Source organism: Neomonachus schauinslandi, chromosome 1 (assembly GCF_002201575.2).
Source record: "Neomonachus schauinslandi chromosome 1, ASM220157v2, whole genome shotgun sequence".
In the NCBI taxonomy this organism is placed as follows: Eukaryota; Metazoa; Chordata; class Mammalia; order Carnivora; family Phocidae; genus Neomonachus; species Neomonachus schauinslandi.
This window is the reverse complement of record NC_058403.1, coordinates 146,459,975-146,471,276: the sequence shown is the minus strand read 5'-3', so window position 1 is coordinate 146,471,276 and position 11,302 is coordinate 146,459,975. Positions and strand designations below refer to the sequence as shown.

General features: G+C 44.0%; 1 protein-coding gene across 1 annotated transcript in view; it reads left to right on the top strand.

Annotated features, from left to right (window-relative positions):
* The first annotated feature begins 4,411 nt into the window (after positions 1-4,411).
* The window catches only part of ZNF621 (zinc finger protein 621), a 14,048-nt gene continuing 7,157 nt past the window's right edge, over positions 4,412-11,302 (top strand). The window contains exons 1-2 of the mRNA XM_044915895.1: positions 4,412-4,415; positions 4,712-4,797. Of these exons, the coding sequence (XP_044771830.1) occupies positions 4,774-4,797 (24 nt within the window). The 5' untranslated portion in view covers positions 4,412-4,415; positions 4,712-4,773. The remainder of the gene's footprint in view (positions 4,416-4,711; positions 4,798-11,302) is intronic.

Genomic DNA, 11,302 nt, shown 5'->3' with positions numbered 1-11,302 from the left:
AAACAGACTCCCTGCTGAATGGGAAGCCTGGTGTGGGGCTCAGTTCCAGGACCCTGGGATCATGACCTGAGCCAAAGGCAGACGCTTAACAACTGAGCCACCCAGGTGCCCCAATTACTGTACTTTTTCTAAGTGTTGAAGTCACACAGTGTTAGTTTTCCTATTTTGTGTTTTGCCAAAGTTGTGGCCATTCTAGTTCCTTTGCATTTCACAGGAATTTTAGAATCAGTTTGCAAATTTTTACAAAACATACCCTCAAATTTTGATTGAGATTGTATGGACTCTAGATCAATTTGGGGGAGAATTCACATCTTTCTTAACTGTATAGTCTTTTAACTCAAAAACATGGTAAATCTCTCATTTGGATCTTTATTTCAGCAGTGTTTTGTAATTTTTACTGTATAAGTCTTCCACACCTTTTCTCAGATTTGTCTAAATATATCATGTTTTGATGCCATTGTAATAGCAAATTTCTAAATGTTCATTGATGGTATATAGAAATGCAATTGATTTTTGTATTTTGACCTTGTATCCTGCAATCTTGCACAACTCACTTATTTTAATAACATTTTTCTAACATTGAGAATCATGTTCATAACCATTTTACTTCTTTCCAATTCTGGATTTTTTTTCTTGCCTTATTACACTGGCTAGTGGCTGGGGATAGTGTGTTAGGGAGAGCCAGTCCTTGTGGCATTGGCCAGGTGAGGGACATCCAGTTCCAGACCTTCAATTTTGCTGATACATGAGCAGGCTCACTGACAGCTGTAAAAGCAGCTCAAGTGTCCCATTTCCTGGTTCACCTTGCTTTCTAGCTGCCTGTAGGTCAGCACTGCCTGTACTCTGTCCTTCTGGTGAGGCTGCTCTGGGAAAGAATGGGACTCTTGTTGCATGCTCCCAGTTTTCTCCTCTGACTGCCCATGATTCCAATTCTCATTTTCACAACTTGGGGATTTTTATTTGGGTCTACCCAAAACTCTCATATTCTCCCTGCACTGTAATACCAGATAGAGGAATTCCGTGTCCAATATTGTACCCCTTTAAGTTAGACCTGATTGTGATAATTGGCTAATACTTTTTTTTTTTTTTAAAGATTTTATTTGAGAGAGAGTGAGAGCACAAGCAGGGGAAGCAGCAGAGGGAGAGGGAGAAGCAGGCTCTCCGCTGAGCAGGGAGTCCAAAACGAGGCTCCAGCCCAGGACCCTGGGATCGAGTCCCACATTGGGCTCCCTGCTCGGCGGGAAGCCTGCTTCTCCCTCTCCCATTCCCCCTGCTTGTGTTCCTGCTCTCGCTCTCTCTCTCTCTCTCAAATAAATAAATAAAAAAAAATCTTAAAAAAATAAATAAAACAATTGTACAGAAGCTTTACAATAAAAATACTGGAAATTTTATAAAATATATAGTTTCTGTGATAGGCAAAATCTCAGCACTAGGCAGCCTCCATATGGTCCGCAGTGATTCTAATCCTTGCATTCATGCCCTTGTGTATCTCATCTAATACTGTATTATGACTGGCCTGTGTTGGTAGTATATTGAGGTGATGATGGTGCATGACTTCCGAAGCTGGGTCATAACACTAGTTGGCCTTGGCCTTTTTTAATTTTTATTTTTAATAAGATTTTAATTTTTTAAGTAAACTGTACACCCAGTGTGGGGCTTGAACTGATGACCCTGAGATCAAGAGTCACATGCTCCACCAACTGAGGCAGCCAGGTGCCCCTGGCCTTGGCCTTTTGGATTGCTTACCTTAGGTAGAATCCTGTAGCCACGTGAGGACACTCAGCTGTGTGCAGAAACCGGTGTGGGAAGGCACTGAAGTTTCACACCAATAACCAGTACCAACTTGCCAGTCATGTACTTGAGTTATCTTGGCTGCAGATGCTGTAGGCTCAGTCAAGGCTTTCGGATGAGTGCAGCCCCAGGTGACACCTGCATGGAACTTCATGAGAGATCCCAAGCTGCTATCTTCCAGCCAAACCACTCCTGAATTCCTGGTCTACAGAAACTTTAAGCAATAATAAATGTATATTGTTTTCAGCCACAAAGTTTTGGGATGATTATGCAGCAGGAGATACCTATTGTACTCTCCATGACAGGACTTTAAGCTGTAGTTTGTTAGTAATAGTCTAATTCCTGTGGAAGTGTAACAGCACTCCAGCCGGTCTTAAGGGTTAACACTCTTTACTTGCTGACCTAAGGCCTCAGTCTATAACAGAACTATTTTACTTTGAGATTTGCAGACCATTGGCCTTGAGAAGAATCAGAACCTTCCCAGGTCCCAAAGGCCAGCAAGTCTGTTTGAAGCCACCTCGGATTTCTGATCAGTCCAGCAATTTTTTTTTAACCAAAATATTATTTTTTTTAGGTTACACAAATGATTTTACTAACCTCCCTTTGTGTATCTACAGACATTGCCCTGCTTTCCAGAAAGAAGGGAGTACTCCGGCACATCACGACACAAGAACAGGACCCCCATGCACAACCCCAGCACTGAAAATGTTTCTAGCTGGCCTCAAATCTGCAAGTGATCAAGAAATGCTACAGGCCACTGCCCAGTCTTTGCCGATTAACTATCCTAAACTCCTTTAAGCCCCCTGGGCCAAGCAGAAACCTCGGAGTGGGCTTTTGGACAAGAGTCCAACTTCTCCCTCGGTTGCTGGCCTCCTGATTAAGCTCAGATTCCTTTCCAAACAAAACTCGTCTCTTGAGTGATCTTTCAGGTAACAGGCAGCCAAATGGTTTTGGTAACAAAAGGAGTAGAAACTTGTGATAGAGCCATATCCAGATAGCAAGGATCGTTCTATCTTATAGCAGTGGGAGGCCAATTCCCCTCCATAGCACTGAAGTGCTTGGTGAGTAGGAGGCGTGTATCTGAACATGTGTTCAATAGAAGTTAAAATCCGTTCACGTTGGCAGCCACACTAGCAGGCCGTGGTCACTGGAACATGGCGACCCAGTGATTTCCAAAGTCTTGGTCGCTATATTGAGGGCACTGATTGGCTGACTTTCCGAGTGTTTATCACTGATTGGCTAATTTTCAGGGGTGTTTGCCACTAATTGGTTCATGTTCAGAGGTTTGGGCTGCCATTGATTTGCTAACTTTCAGAAGCAAATTGGGACCACCTAAGTGAGACTGTCACTCTATTGGCTGATTTGCAGAACATGTGTACTGACCCAAAGTTGTGCAAATTAACGGCAATTACTTGAAAATGAAAAACAGATAACTTTAATCTGTTAATTCTGTTTTAACTTCACACAGCCAAACCTGCAGGAGAGACTGTTAAGGGATTATCCAGATCTTTATTTATGGAAGGTATGATTTTTTTAGCCAGTGTTGGCAGTGAAATTATTTAAGTTCCAGTTACCGGGTGGAAAAATAGCTCTAAACTACAGATTTTTTTGGTAAATTTATTGGGAAAAGCTAAACAGAGGACATGTCAATACAGAACAAAATCATCTAACATAGGACATGTCCTGTATATACAGGATGCCTGGCAAATTTAGTCACCATTATGTTGGTAGCTAAATGAGTCTGTCCTAAAAGGACCCACACGTGCAGGTCCTAGGAAGGGAGAGGGCTTTACACGGGTGGATATTCCCAAGGGCGGCCCAGCTTGGGGGACCCAAGCAGTGTCCTTGGCTTGGGTCTCTGAGAGGTGAAACACCGGGAGCCATTCTCCCCACAGCAGCGCAGGCCGGGTGACGCTCGGAATAAAGGCGGCCGACCGCTGACGGGCTTTCCGTTAACCCGGGCCCACCTGGGTCTAGACGGGGCACCAGAGCCGCAGGGTGCCTGCCCCTAGAGGCTGCAGCGGCGACAGCGGGGGAGGCACCCGCCAATGAGCAGGCCGGCAGCAGCCCGCCCGCAACCCCGCCTCTTCCGCGCGGCCGGCCGGGCCACGTGGGCCGGGCCGCGGGGACCACAGAGACGGGCTGCCTCCGCGCGGCCTAGAGGGGCGTTGGGCGCTGGCGCTCGCGCTCGCGCTCGCTTCCGCATCGGCTTGCCTCTACCAGCTTTCTGGTGTTCGGAGAGGGAGAGCGTGGGTTCCAGCGAGTTCTACGTGCAAGGTCCGCCCGGCGTCGGCTTCCTCGTTTTCCCTGGCGGCTCGTCAGCGCCCCCGACCCCTGAACTCGGGCCCAGTGTCGGCTCACCGCCCGAGGTGGCTGCGCGGCCTTCTAGAGCCGTGGCCCAGCCCCCTGCCCACCGAGGCGTGATCCTCTTTTCTGTCCTAAAGAGCTTGGCCCAACAGCCTCCCGCGCCCACTACTGACGTTTCTGTTTAGGGTCTCTGATTCCCCGGTCGGGTCTCCGGTCAGCATCACCCACTGGAACACTGAGTAACTGTTAATCCGCATCTTGCCATCTCTGTCCCTCCTTTCCATTGGCTCCGTTTTTGGGTCAACGTCATGGTTCCTGTAAGTGCGCTTTTAGGTTTGTTCAGACCCAACACTAGGGATAGGATTTGTCTTAGATCCCTCCGTCCACTGCCTGTGAATGGGCTCAGGAACACTCTTGGACTGAGCAGGAGGATGAGAATTGTCCCGAGGACCAGGCAGAGCAGTTCATGAGGTTGTTGGGGGCCATCAGCCACAGGGGGTGGGGGGGCTGAGAGAGTCTCCTGCCAGTGCTGGAAATGAGGCTGGGAAGGCTATAGGCGGCTGTGGGTGTTGTAGGACAGGGTGCAAAGCACTCATCGCTCTTCTTCTCTTAGCTCCTAAGGTTCTTGCTTTTCCAAATCAAGAAGACAGTGCACGGAGCCAGGGGACATCAGCCATGCTCCAAACATCTTGGCCTCAGGTGAGCTGAGCTTCCTTTCAGTCTTTGAAAATTAAGTTAGCTATCAGGTAATTAGGAAAGGACCAAAAAGGCCTGACTTGGCCACACTCTAATTTCCCCCTTAAGTTTATCTCCATAGCTATGGCCCCCTTAAGTTTATCTCCATAGCTATGGTTGTAAATAGTGGTGGAGGAGATAAGAGTTGTGTGTATGAGAGTGATGAGTGTGGATGTGTAGGTTTAAGTGGGAAAAGAGGCACCCAAGCTAAGAAATTGTCTCTCAGTGTGGAAAATCCAGATCGTGTTCTGCAAATAAAAGTTGCCTACTGAAATCAGAGAAATTCTGTATTGAAGAAATTGTTCCACAAATTGTAGAGGTATCCCAGGGGGACCAGCATTGTTCTTTCCTTATGCACTTTGTAAGTACATAGTACTGGATAATGCAGACAAGTTTCCTTTTCTTATGGAAGGTACCTGCTAGCAAAGTGGAATAGTCTGTAAACAAACTAGTAAGTTAATTACATGTTGCTAAAGTGCAGTGCTTCTCAAAAGTGTGGTCCCCACATGGGCAGCATCTATATCCCTGGAAGGTCATTAGAATTGCAAATTCTTGGGCCCCGCCCTAGACCCAGAATCAGACTGGGGAGGACTGTGAGTGGGGCCAGGAATCAGTTGTAACAAGCTCTTCAGGTGACTTTTTTAAAAAGATATTATTTATTTGAGAGAGAGAGAGCATGAACAGGGGGAGGGGCAGAAGGAGAAGCAGACCCCCTCCCACTGAGCAGGGAGCCTGCTGTGGGGCTCAATCCCAGGAGCCTGGGACCATGACCTGAACCAGAAGGCAGATGCCTAACCGACTGAGCCACTAGGCGCCCCTCTTCAGGTGATTCTTATGCCCATACCTTTTCAAATCTGAGAAGCCTTGAAGAAGCTCCCTCTCAAGGTAGTGGTCAGGGAAGCCCTCATGGAGGTAGTGACATGGGGGTTGAGATCCCAAGAATGAGCTAGAAACAGTTTTGGGAAGCACTGAAGAGAGAGCTAACGAAGAGCTTTCCAGAGAGAAGGATGGCAAATGCAAAGGCTCTATAGTCTGGGAGAAACCTGGTGTACTCTAGAAACGGAGAGGTCAAAGAAAATAGTTGACTGTGAGGTGGGAGAAGTAGGCACATATCTTGTAGGACACTGTAAAGACTGATTTCTATTCTGAGTTCAGTGGGAAGGTGCTGAAGGATTATTAAGCAGGGTAGGTGACATGATTGGTTATATGTATTAAAAAGATTTTCCAGCAGACTTTGGGTGGCTCAGTTGGTAGAGCATGTGACTCTTGATCTCAGCATCGTGAGCTCAAGCCCCATGGCCCCAAGTTGGATGTAGAGATTACTTAAAAAAAAAAAAAAAAAAAAAAAGATTTTTCCAGCCCCAGTGGTGAGTTGGTTGTAGAAGAGTGTGAGTCAGTTAGAAGCATATTGTAGTCCAGATAAGAGATATTGTCCTTTTTAAAAAAATAGGCTTTATTTTCAGAGAAGTTTTGGGTTCATAATAAAATGGAATAGAAAGCACAGAGAGTTTCCATACACAACCTGCCTCCATACATGCATAGCCTATTATCTTTTTATTTTTTTAATTTTTGTTTATTTATTAAGTAAACTCTACCCCCAACATGGGGCTCAAACTCATGAACCTGAGATCACATGCTCTAAGGACTGAGCCAGCCAGGCACCCCTAAAATTTTTTTTTGAGTGTAGTTGACACACAATGTTACATTAGTTGGAGTGTAACATAGTGATTTGGTAAGTTTATACATTATGCTACTTTCACCACAAGCATGGTTACCATCTTTCACCCTGTAACACTGTTACAATGTCATTCACTATATTCCTTATGCAGTACCTTTTATTTCTATGATTTATTCATTCCATAACTAGAAGCCTGTGTCTCCCTCTCCCCTTCACCCATTTTGCCTATCCTCCCCCACTCCCTGTAACCATCAGTTCTCTGTATTTACCAATCTGATTCTGCTTTTTGTTTATTCATTTTTCTTTTTTAGATTCCACATATGAGTGAAATTATATGCTGTTGTCTTTCTTAGTCTGACTTATTTCATTAGCATTAATACCTTCTAGGTACATCCATGTTGTTGCAAATGACAATCTCTGGGCGCCTGGGTGGCTCAGTCGGTTAAGCGTCTGCCTCCGGCTCAGGTCATGATCTCAGGATCCTGCGATCGAGCCCCTGCTCAGCGAGGAGTCTGCTTCTCCCTCTCCCTCTGCTGCTCCCCCCTGCCTGTGCTCTCTTGCTCTCTCTGTCAAATAAAGAAATAAAAATCTAAAAAAAAAAAAAAACAACAAAAAAACCCACAAGAAACAACAAGTGTTGGGGAGGATCAGGAGAAAGAGGAATGCTCTTGCACTGTTGGTGGGAATGCGAACTGGTGCCCCTCCCCCCGCTCGTGCTCGCTCGCTCGCTCTCTTTCACTCTCTCTCAAATAAATAAATAAAATCTTAAAAAAAAAACCAAACAACCAAACAAAAACCAAATGACACAATCTCATCCTTTTTATGGCTGCAGAATATTTCAGTGTGTGTGTGTGTGTGTGTGTGTGTGTGTGTATCACATCTTCCTTATCCATTTGCGTAATGATGGACACTTAGGTTGAATCCATATCGTGGCTATTTAAATAATGCTGCATTACACATAGGGACACATGTATCTTTTTGCATTAGTGTAATTCCACTGCTGGGTAGTGGATCACATGGTATTCTGTTTTTAACTTTTTGAGGAACCTCCGTACTGTTTTCCACAGCAGCTGCACCAGTGTCCTTCCCACCAGTAGCGTGCATGTGTTCCCTTTTCTCCGCATCCTCACCCACACTTGTTACTGTCTTTTTTTTCTTTTTTTTCAGTTTTATTTGTTTATTCATGAGAGTCAGAGAGACAGAGAGAGAGAGAGAGAGGCAGAGGCAGAGGGAGAAGCAGGCTCCCCGCCTAGCAGGGAGCCTGATGCAGGACTCGATCCCAGGACCCTGGGGTCATGACCTGAGCCGAAGGCAGATGCTTAACCATCTGAGCCACCCAGGCGCCCTGTTACTGTCTTTTTGATTTTAGCCATTCTGGCCGGTGTGAGGTGATACCTCATTGTGGTTTTGATTTGCATTTCCCTGATGATGAGTGATGTTGGGCATCTTTTCTCATGTGTCTGTTGGCCATCTGTAGGTCTTTGGAGAAATATCTATTCAAGTCCTCTGCCCATTTTTTAATCAGATTTTTTTGTTTGTTTTTTTGGTGTAGAGTTGTATAAGTTCCTTATAAATTTTATATATTTTTGGATATTAACTCTTTATTGGATATATTATTTGTAAATATCTTCTCCCATTCAATAGGTTGTCTTTTTGTTTTGTTGATGGTTTCCTTTGCTGTGCAAAAGCTTTTTACTTTGGTATACTCCCAGTAGTTTATTTTTGCTTTTGTTTCCCTTGCCTTAGAGGACACATCTAGAAAAATGTTGCTATGGCTGATGTCAGAGAAATTACTGCTGTGTTCTCTCTAAGGATTTTTATGGTTTCAGGTCTCACTTTTAGGTCTTTAATCCATTTTGGGTTTATTTTTGTATATGGTGTAGGAAAGTGGTTCAGTTTCAGTCTTTTGCACGAAGCTGTCCAGTTTTCTCAGCACCATTTATTGAAGAGACTGTCTTTTCCCCATTGTGTATTCTTGCCTCCTTTGCCACAGATTAATTGACCATATAAGTGTGGATTTATTTCTGGACTCTCTTTTTTATTCCATTGATCTGTGTGTCTATTTTGTGCCAGTACCATACTGTTTTGATTACTACAACTTAGTAGTGTATCTTGAAATCTGGAATTGTGATACCTCCAGCTTTGTTTTTCTGCTCAAGATTGCTCTGGCTATTATTCTTAGCCTTCCCCATAATCAGCATCCCCCACCAGAGTGGTACTTTTGTTACAACTGATGAACCTACACTGACACGTCATAATCACCCCAAGTCCGTAGTTTACATTAGGGTTCATTCTTGGTGTTGAACATTCTGTGGGTTACAAATACATAATGAGATGTATCCATCATTATAGAATCATACAGAGTATTATTATAGTATCATACAGAGTATTTTCACGCTCCTAAAAATCCTCTGTGCTGTACCTATTCATCCCTAGCTCCTTGGCAACATTTTTTTTTTTGCTGTCTTCAAAGTTTTGTTATGTAGTTGGAATTGTACAGTATGTAGCTTTTTCAGATTGGTTTCTTTCACTTGGTTATATGCATTTAAGTTTCCTCTATGACTTCTCATAGCTTTATAGCATAATTCTTTTTAGCACTGAATAACATTCCATAGTCTGGATGTACCACCGTTTATCCATTCAGCTCTATTGAAGGACATCTTGCTTGCTTCCAAGTTTTGGCAATTATGAATAAAGCTATTATAAACATCTGTGTGCTGGTTTTTATATGGATATAAGTTTTCAACTCATTTGGGAAGATCCCAAGGAGCATGATTGCTGGATCATATGGTAAGAGTATGTTTAGTTTTGTAAGAAACTACCAAACTGCCTTCCAGAGTGGCTGCGCCATTTTGCATTCCTGTCCGCAATAAATGAGGTTTCCTGTTGCTCCACATCCTCACTAACATTTGGTGTTTTTGGTGTTCTAGGTTTGGCCATTCTAGTGGTATCTCAGTGTTTTAATGTATGTTTTCCTGTTGACATATGATGTAGAGCGTCTTTTCATATACCTGTGTGCCATCTCTATATCTTCTTTGCGAGGTATCTCTTCTCATCTTTTGCACGTTTTAATGGGGTTGTTTGTTACCTTTGAGATTTAAGAGTTCTTTGTGTATTGGGCGCCTGGGTGGCTCAGTCGGTTGAGCGACTGCCTTCGGCTCAGGCCATGACCCCAGGGTCCTGGGATCGAGCCCCGCATCGGGCTCCCTGCTCTGCGGGGAGCCTGCTTCTCCCTCTCCCACTTCCCCTGCTTGTGTTCCCTCTCTCGCTGTGTCTCTCTCTGTCAAATAAATAAAATCTTTAAAAAAAAAAAAAAAAAAAAGAGTTCTTTGTGTATTTTGGTGAAGTCCTTTATCAAATAGGTCTTTTCAACTATTTTTTTCCCTGTGGTGGCTTGTTTTATCATTTTTTAAAAAAAGATTTTGTCAGAGAGAGAGTGAGAGAGAGCATGTGAGTGCACACAAGCAGGGGAAGCGGCAAGCAGAGGGAGAAGCAGACTCTCCACTGAGCAGGAGCCTGATGCGGGACTTGATCCCAGGACCCTAGGATCGTGACCTGAGCCGAAGGCAGATGCTTAACTGACTAAGCCACCCAGGTGTCCCTTCTCATTTTCTTATATCCTATTTTTTTTTCTTTTAGTTTTTAAAAGGAAGATGTATTTGACAAGTTTCACTTAGTTCAATACACCTAAAAGGAAATCACAATACAATGAAAGATTTAAATCAAGGCCTCAGAATTAAATACAAACACCCAAGACCAGAATCCTAAAGTATCTCAAATTTTCTCCATTAATTTAATTTAATTTTATTCTTTTTTTAAAAGATTTTTATTTATTTGAGAGTGGGAGCGAGAGAGATCACAGAGGGAGAGGGAGAAGCAGACTCACCACTGAGCAGGGAGCCTGACGCGGGGCTCAATCCCAGGACCCTGGGATCATGACCTGAGCCGAAGGCAGACACTTAACCAACTTGAGCCACCCAGGCACCCCTGAAGTATTGGCCTTTCAGTGTAGGGGTTAATTCCTGCTCATCTTTTCTTTCAAAACTTCTTTTCTTCAAAACATTTTGGGTAGTCCTCCACACTTACTTTTCGGGTGACACTGTTGTTGTTGCTGTTATTACTTATTTGTTTATTTATTTTTAAGATTCTATTTATTTGTCAGAGAGAGAGAGCATAAGCAGGGGGAGCGTCAAGCAGAGGGGGAGAAGCAGGCTCCCTGATGAGCAGGGAGCCCAATGCGGAACTTGATCCCAGGACCCTGGGATCATGACCTGAGCTGAAGGCAGATGCTTAACTGACTGAGCTACCCAGGAGTCCCTATTATTATTATTTTTAAAAGCAGGCTCCACATCCAATGTGGGGCTTGAACTCATAATCCTGAGATCAAGAGTCCCATGTTCTATGGACTGAGCCAGCCAGGTTCCCCTCAGATGACTTTAAATGATCTTCTTTCTGCACAGATGTCATTGACTCTTTTGGTGGGAGCGTGGGTTTTATTGAATTCCGAGGCACAATTGGATATAATTGTTTACAAATTTGATTCTTCCCACTCAGAAACACTGTTTCTCCTTTGTTTCTGTGTGTTCATCTTGGTCTTGCACATTTTTGTTAGGGCTAGTCTTAGCTATTTGTATATGAATGGCATCTATTTTCTCCCATTTTATCTTCTTTTTTTTTTTACAAGATTTTATTTTTATGTAATCTCTACACTCACCAGGGAGCCAGAACGTACCACCCTGAGATCAAGAGTCATGTGCTCTACCAACTGAGCCAACCAGGCACCCTCCCCCC